Consider the following 17,291-nt stretch of genomic DNA (forward strand, 5'->3'; position numbering starts at 1 on the left):
AGGTCAGAATGGAATAGCAGAAATGGTAGCATTTTGTGACATCACATGAAATCGAAGTCAACTGTGAAGTATAATAAAACAGTAGTGAATAAACTAAATTACTCATAAACAAAAACAAACTTTGTCAACAGAAAAGGACAATAAACAATTTGCAATCTGAATTCAATTTTGTTGATTAGGGGATTGGTATTGGTTTATTATTGTCACTTGTACTGAGGTACAGTGAAAAACTTGTCTTGCATACTGATCACAGGACTACCCCGCTTAACAAAAGGGTTAGGCTCCAAAAGGAACTTTTGCTATGCAAAATATCATATAGCAGGACATAGAATAAGCTCTTGATTTTCACAGGGGATACCAGTAGCCACGAATAGCTAGAAATCAGAAGTTAGTCAGTGTATGTAGTAAGGCAAACTGTTCTTTTTAACAAGCTGAAACATACTACCTTAAACTTATAAGTGATTCATCCAGTGGGCAGAGTTGCCAGATGGACAAGCACTGGTGATCATGAGACTTTTTCCCCCCATTTTAAATAGCTTATTTCACATACTCCTTCCCATTCACCTGATCAAAATAACTGTTAAAATGTTAGTTTTCAGAGACCTGTATGTGAAAAGTCCCCAACTGCATTCCCTACCCTTCATTGTAGCAAAAAACTATTAAGCAACAAATTAATATAAATAAAACTCTTTGTTGTAGTGAAGATTAAGTGAAAATAAACTCATTTACCAACATGTCTAATGAATAAGCTTTAAATGAATGCATCCTGAAAGCACTCTTCAGTTGAAAAACAAACAGCAAACAAAGTCTAGCTAATTATTGTTTTTAAACATCCATTAAAGCGTTTCCAACATGGACTATTCCAGTTTTCAAGCAATAAAAACCTTGGATGTCACCAAAACTACCTACTGCCAACATAAAGCCTGACACATTCTTTATAAGGACATTCTGAACACTCAAAACTTTAAACAATTCTAAGTACTAGAAGTTACTGTGCATTACTTAAAGCTACAATTCATGAGCAACTTACTGGCTATTACATCAGCTTATGATAAGGATGACACTGAAATAGCTTCAGCTTCTTGCACACCAACTTTCAACTTTTCCTGTGCATTAAAATACCATAACACATTCCAACACAGCTATAGAATATAAAGCCATGCATGCAACTACCAAACACATTCAACATGTTTACCATAAGTAAAATAAACATTCTTTTGAATTCAAATATTCAAACATTTGAACTCTGAGGTTGCCTCACTGTCAGGTATAAAAAAATAATTCATAGACATTTGCTCTTACAAAGGTAATTGATAATCTTTGCAATGTTAAACATACCTAGTTGCAGCAATATTGTCGAATGTACCAGCTGGCATATACAAACCAGATTGATACTATCTTGCTTTCTTCTCTAGTATTTTTAAAATCTCCTTTTTCCCACTTCCTCCCTCTCTCTCTCCTTCCATTGCCTCCCTTCTTCTCCCTCCCCATTACCTCCCTTCCCTTTTCTCCTTAACACTCCATGTCAAACCCATACTATCCCATACTTTTTCCAAATTGCTTCCTCTCCCTCATGCACCAACAACCTCCAACACATTACAGCCTAGTGGCTCAGTTAATGGACTAGCATTCAGAGTGCTGGATCATCGATCCAGGACGTGAGTTTTAAATCCCACCATAGCAGCTGGGAAACTTAAATTCAAGTAATTAAATAAGTCTGGAATGCAAAACAAATGCAATCATAAAATGTCAACTTTGAAATTAGGGGATCATAAAAACCATATGAATTATTATCGTACTCATGGAAGGAAATCAACCATCTTTACCCTGTCTGGCGAAATGTGACATCAGACATACAGATGTAATTGACCTTAATTACCTAGGGAGGGCAATTAGGTATGGATGATGAATGGTGTCATGTGATGTCAACATCCTGTGGGAAAACCCCATCTCCAACACATGTAAATTGCTCTCGACAAAAGTTAGCATTTAATCAATATGACATCAAATCACCAAGATGGAACTGTTGATAAACATGGGAAGACTACACAGGCTGGAGTCATGCAAAGGAAGATGCTTGTTTCTTAGAGGTCAAACATCTCAACCTGCACGTGTTCTTCAGAACCAAATCTTAAACCCACTTTAAAAATCAATAGCTGCATCAAGGACCTTCACAGTCAGAAATGAGACTATTTACTGAGAACTGCATGTTCAAATTCATTTATAATTTCTCAGAAAATGAGCCAGACCATCACCAAATACAGCAACCCCTTGACAACACCCATACTGGGCTAATAAGTGGCAAATATCATTTGCAGCATAAAAATGTCAGACAGTGAGCAATTTCAACATGACAATCTAACTACCATTCAACAGCATTACCATCACCAGGTACCCTACCAACATTCTCGGAATTACCATTGCCCAGACTGGCTACAATAAGCACAATGACCACAGGATCGAGCCAAAGACTGAGTACCCTCCTGTATCAAGTGACTCACCTCCTGACTGCCCAAAACCTTCCCACCATCTACATGGTACACACCAGGGTTTTCTCCACTTCCTTGGATAAGTGCAGCTCCAATAACATTCAATAAGTTTTATCACCCACCATTCTAAACATTCCCTCGCTCATCTACAAGATGCATTGAAATTACTCTCCCAAACTACTCCGGCGGCAACTTCCAAATACATGACCTCTCCCACCGAGAAGGGCAGAGAGAGCAGGTGCATGGAAACACGACCACGCACTAGTTCCCCCCCCCCCCCCCCCCCTCAGGTCGCTCACCACCCTGACTTGGAAACGGATCCTCGGTTCCTTCACTGTGGCTGGATCCAAATCCCGCAACTCCCTCCCTGCCGGTTAACGCAGTGGGGGATACGTCCACCAGAAGGTTCAGGGAGGCTCAAGGGCAATCAGTGCGGCCTTCCCGCAGCACCAAACCCCCCCCCCCCCCCCCCCGAGGATGAAGCAGCCCCCCGCTCCTCCTGCCCCCGGCTCTCGACCACTCCCCCCCCCCCCCCCGCCGGTCCCACGGGGGCCGCTCCCCACCTGCTCACGGAGCCGGCGCTGGGCGGCCTGGAGTCGGAGCCGCTCCTGTGCAGCGACTGCTTGGATGCGATGCTGTCGTAACTGACGCTTTTCTCCATGTCGGCTCGGTCCGCCCGGAGGACGAGTGGCCACAACCGCTCCCAAGCCGCAGTCCTCACTTGGCCGGAGCCATCAATACCCAGGCCGCACGGCGACGTGCGCAGGCGCCGGGCGGGGGCGCTGTGGAGTCAGTGCGGGCACCACCGGGCGACGAATGGTCAGTGCCGGCGCCAGCCGAGGGCGCTGTGGAGTCAGCGACAGCGATCACCAACGGCGGGGGGGGGGGGGGGGGGGGGGGGGCGCGCCAAGGGCAGTGCTGGCAATCTCCAGCGGGGGGCGCTGGTGTTGCCACTGGGCTCTAGCAGCTTGTCACTATGGGGGTCAGTGTCCAGAGTCAGATGCAGCAAGCCCCGTGGAGTCAATGCTGGGAGTGACAAGCAGGGCATGTGGTTAATGTAGAGGACCGGCAGGGAGGTAGAGTTACAGAGCATTACAGCCCAGAAAACAGACCTTTCAGCCCACTCATCTACAGCCGAACCCCAATAATCTGTATTCAATTATTCAGAAATCCTGATAGTTTGCACCTGGCTCACTTGTGCCCCATTTCCTGTACTCCCTTTCAACTCACTGGGTCACTAGAAACTTTGCTATACTATTTAATTTCTTATTATGCTGCAAATTTTATCTTACTACTGTATAGTATTTATTTATTATACTACAGTGTACAATCAAAAAGTGAATAAGAAGTGTGTTGGGTAATATCCAAAAGTTCAGAAAATTTGCCAGTCCAGCGTCATAAAGTTCCCAGGGCACTGGATTATCAGAGTTTTATTGAATACTGATCCCATTTATCAGCACATCACCCAGAGTCTTCTATGCCTTGACAATTCAAGTAATCCTCCAGATACTTCTTAAAGAGAGTCTGCTCTCTGGTTTCATTCACCTCTGCTATGGGGAAAAAGTTTCTTACTATGTACCATATCCATTCCCTAATAAACTTAGTATAGCTCAATAAGATCCTTCCCTATTCCTCCCGCTACCCTCCCCCCCACCCATCACAACAGCTTCCTCCACTTCAAGGAAAACAAACCCAGCCTATCCAGTGTCTCATTACTGAAACAGTCCACCCCAGGCAACATCACTGGTGAATTTCATCAGTCCTCCTCCAGTGCAACCCACTGCTCTACTCTCTCTACGCTCATGACTGTGTGGCTAGGCACAGCTCAAACGCCATCTATAAATTCGCTGATGGCACCAACTGTTGTTGGCAGAATCTTAGATGGCGACGAGGAGGCGTACAGGAGTAAGGTAGATCAGCTGGTTGAATGATGTCGCAACAACAACCCTCGCACTTGACATCAGCAAGACCAGGAATTGATTGTGGACTTCAGGAAGGAGAGGTCAGGAGAACACACACCAGTATTCATTGAGGGGTCAGCGGCAGAAAGGGTGAGCAGCTTCAAGTTCCTGGGCATCAACATCTCATAAGATCTGAGTTTGAGAGATTTGGTATGTCACCAAAGACTCTTGCAAATTTCTATAGATGTACAGTGGAGAGCATTCTGAGTGGTTGTATCACCGCCTGGTATGGAGGCTCCAATGCACAAGATCGAAAGAGGCTGCAGAGGGTTGTAGACTCGGCCAGCTCCATCACGGGCGCAACCCTCCCCACCATCAAGGGCATCTTCAAGAAGCAGTTCCCTCAAGAAGGCGGCATCCATCATTAAGGACCCTCACCATCCAGGACATGCCCTCTTCACAGTATTACTTTTGGGGAGGAGGTACAGGAGCCTGAAGACCCATACTCATCATTTCAGGAACAGCTTCTTTCCCTTCGCCATCAAATTTCTGAAGTCGTCCATGAACACTACCTTGTTATTCTGCTTTTGCACTGTTTATTTATTTTTGTAAACTTATAGTAATTTTTATGTCTTGCACTGTACTGCTGCTGCAAAACAACAAAAACAACTTACGTCAGTGATAATAAACCTGATTTTGATTCTGACTCTCTGACCCTATTGGATGGCAACCAAAAACTATATCGAGTGCTTCAAGCTGTAGCCTAACCAATGTTTTACAAAATTGTACCATAACTTCACTGCTCTTATAATCTGTGCACCAACTATTGAAGGAAAATATCTCAAACGCCCTTCTTAACCTCCTTGTCAACCTGTGCTGCCACCTTTAGGGATCCTTGGATTTGTACACCAAAATCAATCTGTTTCCACAATACTCCCAGAGGCCTGACATTCATTGTGTATGTTCTAATCGTATTAGTCCTCCCAAAATGCATCACCTTAAACCTAACAGAAATAAATTCCATCTGCTTCACTCTGCCCATCTTACTAACTCATCAATATCAGCCTGTAGTTTAGGACCACCCTCCTCACTATCAACAACTCCAGCATTTTTTGTGTCACCTGCATACCTTTTAGACCAATTTCCTATGCAGGACCTTGTCAAAGGCACACTCTTCCATGTGTAGGTGAATCCTGTCCCTCAGAATTTTCTTGCCACTAATGTTAGACTTACAGGTCTGTAATTATTTGGCTAATCACTGCTGCCCTTCTTGAATAAGAATACCCATATAGAGAAACGGTCCTCCAGTCATCTGGCACCCTCACCTGTGGCTAATTATTCCCTCCCTTGCTTCCCATCACAGCCTGGCTGCATCTCACCAGGCCCTTGGAATTTATCCATCTTTAAGCCTGCTAAGACATCTAATACCTCCCCTTTTTAGCAGTAACGTTATAGAGTCATACAATACGGAAAGAAGCTCTAGAATTTCATCGTCCCCTCCCTGAATTCTCCAGCTACAAAACAATGCCCTTCTCCTTAGAAAATATAGATGAAAAGTATTCATTTAAGATCTCACCCACATCATCTTGCCGCATGCACAGATTGTCCCTTTGTTCCTAATGGCCCTATTCTTTCACTGGTTACCCTTTTGCCATTAATATACTTATAAAATGCTTGGAATTTTCCTTAATCTTGTCTGCCAGTGATAATTTGTGCCCCCTCTTTGCACTCCTGATTTTTTCTTGGAATCAATGCACTGAGGAGGGTTGGCCAGTACAAGAAGCCACAGTGGAGACAAAGCTGTGAGTGGGACACCATGGGGTTCTATGCTGGAGTACTCTAGCAGGGGGGCACTGTTAGTGCCGGGCCCCACTTAGGGGAGCCCTATGGTCAGTGCTGATGCAACAGGGAGTGATGTGCAGCCAGCAGAAATGACTGTCGGGGGTTAAAACAGTTATTGCTGGGCATCTTCAAGGTTCTTCTATCTGAAATGTTAGTTCTTTTCAATTTTCCACAGATGCTGCCAGATATGCTGAATATTTCCAAGATTTTCTGTTTTCTAGTTCAGAATTCCAGCATCTGCCTTTTTTTTTATTTTCAGCTACTTGGTCCTGGCAGCGGTCACAGACTAATGCAGTTTGGAAACAGGCCCTTCGGCCCAACTTGTCCATGCTGGCAAAAATGCCTATCTCCACTAATCCAATTTTCCTGCAGTTGGCCCATATCCCTCCATTCCTGTTCTATAAATGTACCTGTCCAAATATTTTTTAAACACTGTGATTGGACCCCACCTCTACCACCTCCTCTGGCAGATTGTTCCATATACCCATCACTTTCTATGTGGAAAAACCAGCCCCTCTCACTTTAAACTGAGATCCTCTAGTCTTAGACTCCCCTACCCTTAGGAAAAGGCTATGACTATTTACCCTATCCTTGCCCTACATAATTTTATAAATCTCTATCAGGTCACCTCCTCCAGTGACAGCAATCCCAGAATATCCAACGTCTCCTTGTAACTAAAGCCCTCCGTTTCAGGCAACATCCTGGTGAATCTTCTCTGCACTCCTTCTAGCTCTATTGCATCTTTCTACAGTGTGGTGACCAGAACTGCACACAATATTCCAAGTGTAGCCTAACTGATATCTTGTTCAAGCTGCAACATGATGTCCCAACTTTTATACTCAATGCTCTGCCTATAAAAGCAAGCAAGCTAAACACCTTCTTCATTGTCCTATTTGCAGGGAGCTATGAACTTGCACCCCACAGTCCCTCTGTACATCAACGCTTCAAAGATCTCTGCCATTTACTGTATGTCCCACCAGTATTAGATGATCCAGACGCACTGCCTTACACTTGTCTGGATTAAATTCCATCTGCCACTGCTCCACCAGTTTTCTAGCTGATCTCTGTCCCCCTGTATTCTTAGGCGACTATCATTATCTACAACTCCACCAATATACATGTGGTCAGCAAACTTATCAGACTGCAGACATTCTCACTAAGTTATTTATATATATATGACAAACAACAAAGGTCCCAGCACAGATCCCTGCAATACAACATGGTTACGGACTTCCAGTCAGAAAAACAACCCTCCACTGCTACCCTCTGCCTCCTATCACCAAGCCAATTTTGGATCCAGTTTGGATCCCGTGTGTCCCAGTTTTCTGGTACAGCCTACCATACGGGACCTCGTGAAAAACCTTATGAAAGTCCACGTATACCACATTGACCACCTTTTTTCATCAATTTTCTTAATAATCTCCTCAAAAAAACTCAATTACATTTCTGAGGCAGGATTTCTTATGCACAAAACCATGCTGACTACCCCAAATCAGTACTTGCCTTTCCAAATAATGATAAATACTATCCCCAAGAATTTGTTCCAGTGATTTCCCTACCACTGATGTATAGCTCACCGGCCTGTAGTTTCCTGGCCTATCCTTATCACCCTCCTTGAGGATGGGAGCATTAGCTACCCTCCATTCCTCCGGCACCTCACCTGTAGCTAAAGATAATGCAAAGATCTCTGTCAGAACCCCAGCAATGTTCTCCCTTGCTTCCCATAACACCCTGGGATCAATTTCATCAGGCCCTGGGGATTAGTCCATCTTAATGACGCCAATAGCTCTAACGCTTTCTCTTTCATGATATACACATTCCAAGCTATCAGCGTACACTTCCCCTAGCTCCCCATCCTCCTCCCTGGTGAATACTGACACGTAATGATCATTCAGGACACCACACATATCCGCTGGCTCCACACAAAGACTTCCCTTTTGGGACCTGAGGGGACCTATTCTTTCCCTAGCAACCCTCTTGCTTCTCATATATTTATGAAAGGTTTTAGAAAAAATCCTTCTATAAATATATTAGAAGCAAGAGGGTAGCTAGGGAAAGAATAAAATCAAATTCTCTTTGTTGGACAGGGCCATTTCAGGTCCCCTTTTGCACCCCCACTCCCCCGCCCCCAACTGCTTTCTTAAGATCTCTCCTATATCCTCTATAAACCTCAAAGGACTGACTTGATAACAATTTCCTACACTTGACATACGCTTCCATCTTTTTCCTGATCAAACCCTCAATTTCCTTTGTTAACCAAGGTTCCCGAACCTTACTATCTTTGCTTCTTACCAGGGACATGTTGACTCTGAACTCATATTATTTCCCTTTTAAATGCCTCCCACTTATTGGATGTTGTTTTTCCCTTTAGCAACTGCTCCCAATTTATGTTCACCGGGTCCGGTCTTATACGATTGAAGTCAGCCCTCCCCCAATTTAAGACTTTATCTCCAGGTCCAATCTTATCCTTTTCCATGACTATCTTAGAGCTTACCGAAATTTGGTCACTGTTTGCAAAAGTGTTTTCTCCACAGACACTCCCACCACTTGCCCATCCTCACTCCCCAAAATAAAATCAAGTATATCTCTCTCCTTAGTCAGACTCTCTACATACTGTTTTAAAAACCCTTCCTGGATGCATTCAACAAATTCCACCCCATCGAGGTGCCTTAGACTAAGGCAATCTCAGTCAATATTGAGAAAGTTAAAATCATCCACAATTACAACCCTATTGCTTTTACATTCTACTGCTATTTGTCTGTATATTTGTTCTTCTAAGTCCCACTATTTGGAGGCCCATAGTATTATCCCACCAAGTGATCACCCCTTTATTATTTTTAACTTCTAACAGTATCGCGTCATTTGCCGATCCTTCCAGAATATCCTCCCTGAGTACTGCTGTAATGCTCTCCCTGTTCAACAGTGCCACACCCACTTCCCTTTTGGAGCAACCTCCTCCCCACCATCCACCAAGCCTGAAAATACTATACCCAGGAACATTGAGCTGCCATTCCTGCCCTTCCCTCAGCCATGGGTCCATGGTTGCCACAATATCATAATCACACACACTGATCCACACTCGCAGCTCATCCGTCTTATCTGCAGGAGTCCTTGCATTAAAGTAAATGCAGTTAAGCCTACCAGCCCTCTTATGCTCCCTCACCCATCTCTGCTCTGCTCCATTTACTACATGTGCTCCTCCCTCCCCTCCTGCTACGCTGTTATTTTGGGTCCCACCCCCTTGCATCACTAGTTTAAACCATCCCAAGTAGCACTGGCAAAGCTCCCAGCCAGGATATTGGTCCCTCTCCAGTTTAGATGCAACCTGCCCTTCTTGTACAGGTCACCCCGCCCCAGAAGAGGCACGGTGACCTGTGTTGTAGATCCAGCATAAGGATCCTCAGCGTGCTGTGGAGTCAATGCTGGACACAAGGAAGTCAGAGGGCACAGGATTTAGAACTGGGAATGGCCATTGCGGATACCGTTTGGGGGTGCTGTGATTAGTACTGGTATCCACCAGGAGGTGATGTAGAACTGCTGCAGGAATCACCAGGTAACACAGTGGACTGAGAGCTTTGGATCATTGGGAGTCACCAAGGGATGATACAGAGCTGCAGGGAATCACCCCAGGAAACGGTGGACTCAGAAGTGAGAACCACCATGGAGTTATTCTCAGGAACCGTTGAGAGGAAATGTAGAGTTAACTGCAGGAAATCTTTGGGGAGTTTGGGCAGCTCAATGTTCCTGGGTATAGTATTTTCAGGCTTGGTGGATGGTGGGAAGGAGGTTGCTCCAAAAGGGAAGTGGGTGTGGCACTGTTGAACCACCAGGGGACAGTGAACAGTTACTGTAAAGAATCACCAAGGGAGGTTTTGGATATGTCTGTGTCTGAGTGTCCCTGGAGGGAGAGCATGTGGTGTCCACTGGCTCTCTGGAAGACTTCTGGGACCAGTGGGCACTGCATAGACTGGAGTGCATCCTGGACAAGGATATTAATGTTTTAATTTGATGTACATTTTGTAAATACCAAACTGAGAACAATGTACACATTGTAAATATATTAATCAACCATTTTTAAAAAAAAACAGGTTAGATATAAAGCTCTCATCACACACTCCCAAGACAGGGACCAGATAACCTATTTGATTTTCACCTTTTTTTTTCCATTTTTTCCCAATAGGAATATTTAATTATTTAATGCCCACCCAGAAAGACAAAAAAGGGTTTAGAGAGTGCAGACGAATTAATAGGATATACTGTATTGTGGTTTTATTGACAGGAACCATTGAAGGAAAATGTATTGGTGGTGTAATTTGTGGCAGAGGCACATGAAGTTAGTTAGAGAAGAGGAGAATGAACAATCCAAAGTAAAGTCATTAATTGGAGGTAGGCCAATTTCAATAGAACGAGAGTGGATCTGGCCCACGTAAACTGGAGCCAAAGGTTGGCAGGCAAAACTGTAACAGAACAGTGTACAAGATGATAAGAGGTATAGATTGAGTGGACAATTAGAGACTTTTTCCCAGGGCAAAAGTGGCTAACACGAGGGGGCATAATTTTAAGGTGATTAGAGGAAGGTATAAGGGAGATGTCAGTTTTTTACACAAAGAGTGGTGGGTGCGTAGAGCACACTGCTGGCAGAGGTTGTGGGGGCAGATACATCAGGGATATTTAAGAGACTCTTAGATAGCCACATGAATGATAGAAAAATGGAGGGTTATGTGGGAGGGAAGGGTTAGATGGATCTTAGAATAGGATAAAATGTTGGCACAACATCGTGGGCCAAAAGGCCTGTACTGTGCTGTAATGTTCTATGTTTAACAATGGGCTGCCTTTAAGGAACAGGTAGAATTAAGGCACATTCCCATGAGTGACAAAGGAAGAATAAACAAATCCAGAGATCCTTGGATGACAAAAAAGATATGAAGGAAAATAGGGCAAAAACATGTGGCATGCAATGTTTCGGATGGAAATACCGTCAAGAAGCAGAAACAAAAGAGTCAGGAGGGAAGTAAAAGTTAAAATGAGAACTAAAGGGAGCCAATGAGAAAAGATTTGCTTGCAATATAAATGGGAATCTATAAGTTTTCTATAGGCAAATAAGGAGTAGAAGAGTAGTACATGGAGGACCATGGCCCATTAAAGACAAAATCTGAAGCACATGAATGCTGAGACCACTGTTATGGTACTAAATGAATACATTGCATCTATGTTCACCAGGTGCTTCCAAATTAATAGTGAAGGTGGAAATGGTTGAGGCACTGGATACATTAAAAATTGATAGCATGGAGGTTTTAGTCAAGTTGATTGAAGTTAAAATGGTAAGCTACCAGGACCAGATGGATGCATCCAAGGATTTTAAGGGAAGCATGGTAATGAAATCACAGGAGCACTGACCATAATCTTTCACTGCTCTTTTGCTGATGCCAGAGTCCTGAAGAGTGGGGAACGTTACTCCTTGTTCAAATAGGGAGAAAGGAAATAACTACAGGCCAGTCAGCTTAACCTCCACAGTAGAGAAGTTTTTAGAAACATCGATCCAGGACAGGATTAATGGTCACCTGGTAGGAAATTGAGCAAGCCAGTATGGATTTGTTTAAGGGCAAATTGGGCTTAACCAACTTGTTTGAATTTAATGCAGCTGAAGTGGTATACATGGATTTTTAGAAGGCTTTTGATAATGTCCCACATAACAGGCCTATCAGCAAGTTGAAGCATGTGATAAAAGTGAAACGAAGCTGGCTGACTAACAGACAACGGAGTCATATTGAATGGTTGTTTTTTGGACTGGCGAAAGGTGAACAGTGGCATTGCTCAGAGATCAGTGTTAAGGTCATCACTCTTTGTGATCTGTGTTAGTGACAAAGATTTGGTTGAGCAAGCCATGGTTTCTACATTTGGCAGTATTGCAAACTGCAAAGAGGATGATGAGAGATTGCAGTATGATTTAAACAGGGTAGTGGAATTGCAGATGCATGGCAGATGGGGTTTGATGTGGAGAAATGTGATATGATGCATTTTGTAGAAGAGACAATATAGAATATAGATCTGGGGACCTTTTTACAAATTATTGAAAGTGGCAGGGCAGGTTGATAGTTTGCTGAATAAGGCATAGATAGTGCTGGGCTTTATCAAATGAGGCGTTGGGTATAAAACTGGCAAAGTACTTCTGAACCATTAGAAAACACCAGTCCAGCACAGCTGCAGTTTTGTGATCAGTTCTGCTCATCATATTGCAGGAAGGATGTGGACGCATTAGAGACAGTCCAGAAAAGATTTACAAAGATAGCTCCTATGTTGAAGGACTACAGTTACAAGGATAAATTAGAGAGGCTGGCATTGTTTTATTTAGATAAGATTGAGGAGTGATTTCACAGAAGAATATAAAACAATGAGAAGTTAGAGGGATATGTGGGAGGAAGGGGTTAGATAGTCATAGGTGTGGTTTGAAGGGCAGCACAACATGGTGGGCCGAAGGGCCTGTATTGTGCCGTATTGTTCTATGGTTCTTCTATGGACACAGTGGATACAGGAAGGCCATTTCCTTTGGTGAAGGGGTTGAGGTCCAGAGGTTATAGGTTTAATGGGGAAGAGAACTGAGGGGGACATGAGGAAAAATATTTTTACCTACAATGTGGTTAGAGCCAGGAATGCACCAACCACAGATGTGGTGAAGGCACGTTGCATTGTGGCCTTCAAGAGGGAATTGGATAAATATATGGTGGAGAAAAATTTGCAGGTGACAAAGAAAATGGCAGGGAACAGAACTATAGAGTTGCTCTGATGGAGCCAGCATGGACATGATGGGCCAAAAGGCCACCCTCAGTGCTGCAACCATTCTATGAATCTATCCTCTGACATGGATTGAATGTTGGGAACTCCCAGAGGGTCACCGTGTGGGGATGGGGAAGGTGGTGACTGTGGAGTCAGAGCTGGGGACAGCTGTGGCCATTGAAGGTAGTGCTGGGAACAGCAAAAGTACTATGGAGTCAATGCTGAGAACAACTTGGGGAAGTGTGGAGTCAGAGCTGGCAATTGCAGGGCACTTTGAGGTTGGCGCTGGGAACACCTGTGGTGTTGTGGAGTCAGTGCTGGGGACAGCTCAGGTCACTCTGGAGACAGTGCTGGGAGCAACAGGTGGAGCTGTGAAATGAGAGTTGCAGGGAGCAGCAGGGGCGCTGTAGAGTCATCCCTGCAAACCACCGGGGCATCAGTACTGGGAATGTCAGGAAAAATATGGAGTTAGCACTGGCAATAAGTGGGGTCACCCTAGGGTCTGTGCCTGGAACATCTGGAGAAATATGAAGTCACTTTTGGGAACAGCTGGGGGCACTGGGAACAGTTGTGGGCACTGGGAACAGTTGGGGGCACTGGGAACAGCTGGGGGCACTGGGGAGTCAGTACTGGGAACAGCTGGGGGCACTGGGGAGTCAGTACTGGGAACAGCTGGGGGCACTGGGAACAGCTGGGGGCACTGGGTTGTCGGTACTGGGAACAGCCGGGGGCACTGGGAACAACTGGGTGCACTGGGGACGGTACTGGGAACAGCTGGGGGCACTGGGGAGGGTACTGGGAACAGCTGGGGGCACTGGGGAGTCGGTCTTTTGACCATAGTGGAGTACTGTGGAGTCAGAGCTGGGAACAGGAGGGATGGTTTGAGGTGATGTGGGGACTGTGCTGGGTTCACTTGAATTTGTTCTGGAAAGAGCTGGAATAATGTGATGTCAGTGGCTGGGATTAGTTGTGGACATCGTGTAGTCATTGCTGTGGTCTGTGCATGGTCAGTGCTGAAATCAATGTAAGCCACTCTCCAGTCCATCCTAGGATCATCAGAGGCACTGTGGAGACAGTGTGGGGGACAGGAAGGGTACTCTGAAGTTAGTGCTTGAAACAGCAATGGTGCTGTGGAGACAGTGCAGGGGACAGCTGGGGTCACTCCAGAGTCAGCACTGTGAACAGCTGTGGGTTTTGAGGACGCACTGGGAACAGCTGGAGTCACTTTGGAGTCAGTGCGTGGTTCAGCTGTGGACAACACAAAGTCAGTGTTGGGAACATCTGGGAAACTGTGGACTGTGGAATCGGTGGTGGGAACAGGAGGGCCAGCTTGAAGTTAGTCCTTGCAGCAACTGTGGTGGTGTGGAGACAGTACTGAGGACACTCTTGAGTCAGCACTGTGAACAGCTGTGGGTATTGTCGAAGCAGTGGGAACAGCTGGCTATGCTGTGGAGTCAGTGCCTGGAACAGTTGAAGCAATGTGTGGCCAGTGTGGTGAACAATGCTGACCATACTAGAGTCAGTGCTGGGAATAGGGCAGCACTTTAAAGTTAGTGTTGGAACAACGGTGGTGATGTGGAGAGGATGCTGGAGACACTCTGGAGTCAGTGCTGGGAACAGATGTGTTTCACTCTGGAGTTAATGATGGGAACAAGGAGGGGTGTTTTTATGTTAGTGCTTGGAACAGCTATGGTTCGATGGAAAATGCTGAGAGATAACTGCAATCATTCTGGGACAGCTGGGCCAATGTGAATAAAGTGTTGAGAATATCTTGGGGTTGCTGTGGAGTCAATGTTGGGAATAGCTAGGATTAATGTGGTTAATGCTGAGAACAGCTTGGGGCTGCTCTGGAATCAACGTTGAGAATAGCTGTAAAGTCAGCACTGGGTACAGTGGGTGGCACTGTGCTGTGGGTGTTGCCAGCAGCTGGGACACCATGGACTCAGTGCTGGGAACAGTATGGGCATTAAAATTCGTGCTTGGAGCAACTGTGGGAACTGTGGAGAGAGTGCTTGAGAACAGGAGAAGTACTTTTTGTTAGTGTTCAGAAAAGCTGTAGGTACTGTGTAGAAGGTGCCCGGATCAGCTGAGAATAATGTGAAGTTAGTGGTTGGAATAGATGTGGCCCTATGGGGGTCAGTGCTGGCAACAGCTGGGGGAACAATGGAGTGTGTGCTGGGAACAGGACGGGTGCTGTGAAGTTAATGCTTGGAGAAGCTGTGGTGTTGTGGAGACAGTGCTGGGGACAGCTGGGAACAAGAGGAGTGAGTGCTGGGACTAGCAGAAGGTGAAGTGCAGTGGGTGCTATGATCCAGTGATGGAAATCACTGGGGTTATTGGGTATGATGTGACATTGGTGCTGGCAATAGCTGGGGGAAACACGTCAATGCTGGGAATAATGGGGACGGTTTCATTAGTGTCCCGAATAGCTGTGAACAAGGTGGACCACTTTATTGTCAGTGCTGGGGAAGGGAGGGGCACTTTGAAGTTAGAGCTGGGAATAGCTCTGGTACTGTGGAGACAACACAGGGAAGCAATGCACAGTCAGTGCTGGGAACAGATGGGGATATTGATGACATATCCACATTGCCCACAAATGATGAAAAAATGTCATCATTGTCTTTCCACCAGCTGGCCCACGATGTCGTATTTTCATTTGGTTACAATCCCAACATTTCAACTTCGAACTTTTACATGACTTTCTCCGGTTGGTACCCATTCATCAGTGTGGGGTGACACAACCTTCAACCACTTGACATATGCATTCCTTGGCACTGCAACTTTTTTTCATAGCAACACATTCTGTTAGTGCACTTAAGCTGCTCACTGTTTCAGCTTTGGCAACTCTCTGCTTCGGAGAGTATCTGAATCTTCATTCTACAGCACATTTGAAAGTCACATCTGAAATGTAATATTGAAATATACATCCTGATGATTAATAACTGGCCACACACAGTCTGAGATTTCTATAACGGCATTATTGGGAGTTTTTTAACTACATATATGAGACAATATGAAATGCCAAGATTAAATTTTTTACCAGTGGATGAAAAACTACTAACCAAATTCAGTTCTATCAGTGTTTGAAGATGCATCAGACCTAGAATCCTATGTTCATTACATTTGAAAGTTGGTTTAGATAACATGAGTCGTAGAGACAATCTTCGGTCCACAATACCATCCTCCTGGCTATCAAAGTAACAGAGGTTCCCAATTTCATTGGCATTGGTAGCTTTCAAGGCCCACAGAGATGAACTGGCGTCAGGGGGATGAACTCTCATGCAGTTGACATTGCCACTAATAACCAGTTGGTTGACTGTGTATTAGTTCCTTCAGTACAGCATTAAACAGCAACCTGCCATATCCAAAGCAGCAGGATTTCTGTCAGCTGTCCTTGGGATCAGGAAATAACTATAGTTCCTGTGTTATTGTTCTGCACTGCAGTGGTACACATACATTATAAAACATGTGGGGGTTATATTTGAGAAAGAATGAAAACAGATAATAAAAGGGTTATGTAATGATAATACACACCTGCTTAAAAGACTGGTTTTAGCAATTTTGACTAATTGCAGATTACCATAAATTGAATTTACCTGCAGGTGCTAAGTGAGTTGTGGTTAGCACTCAAACCCTGATTAGATGCAATTTTTCATGGGCTATACGTGTACGTTTCCCAGTGACAGTATGACGCATGCTGTGGAACATCTCAGGATGGCCTCAGGGAATGAATGAGAGGACACACAGCACCTCAGGTGACTGGATGTCTTGTTAGAGGAGGTCCACAGAAGGGATACACTGCAACTGCAAGGTAGAAGTTCCACCACCAGTGGCTGATTTTTTCTGCTTGGCTTCTCGTCCTCCTGCAGAGCAATAGGAATCCTGAGCAAGATCCCCATGACCAAGCAACCCCTTTGATCTTGGTGACTCCATAAATTAGGGTATCATAATCCTCAGACTTTTAAGTAGTCGTCCTTGGAGAAGTTTGGAAATAAATGTTGTTAGTGTGTTGGTTAAGACTTCAGAACTGTCCAAGAAAATCTTGCGATGTGTTCTTAAAACTTTTCTGCAAACCTGCAAGTGAAAAACGCTTAGGAATCTTCAGAAAAAACTCAGAACTAGTTTAGTCCCAGTCAGTTTTTGTTATTAGAAGAGTGTTAAATTAGTAGGTATAAACCAAAATGCTAGGCAGTCCCTTTAACAATCCTCTGGAAAGCCATTCATAATGCAAGCTTCAATTCTTCTGCTAAAATTCGCCTTTCACTAAATGCGCCAAACTGTTGCA

At 44.6% G+C, this 17,291-nt stretch overlaps 1 protein-coding gene across 8 annotated transcripts in view; it reads right to left on the minus strand.

The window, feature by feature from the left end:
- Positions 1–3,327, minus strand: part of mtmr2 (myotubularin related protein 2) — an 82,774-nt gene extending 79,447 nt beyond the window's left edge. For 3 of the 8 annotated variants that reach the window (XR_007957212.1, XR_007957213.1, XM_052026791.1), the window contains exon 1: positions 3,053–3,252. Coding sequence is in view for 2 of the 8 variants with exons in the window: in XM_052026791.1 (XP_051882751.1) it covers positions 3,053–3,150 (98 nt within the window). In the remaining 6 variants the exon portion in view is untranslated. Of the gene's footprint in view, positions 1–2,501; positions 2,541–2,788; positions 2,924–3,052 lie in introns of those variants that run through there. The other 5 variants (XM_052026793.1, XM_052026794.1, XM_052026796.1 and 2 more) reach the window with 4 other exon arrangements.
- Between the last annotated feature and the right edge of the window lie 13,964 nt (positions 3,328–17,291).

Source organism: Pristis pectinata, chromosome 11, assembly GCF_009764475.1.
Source record: "Pristis pectinata isolate sPriPec2 chromosome 11, sPriPec2.1.pri, whole genome shotgun sequence".
In the NCBI taxonomy this organism is placed as follows: Eukaryota; Metazoa; Chordata; class Chondrichthyes; order Rhinopristiformes; family Pristidae; genus Pristis; species Pristis pectinata.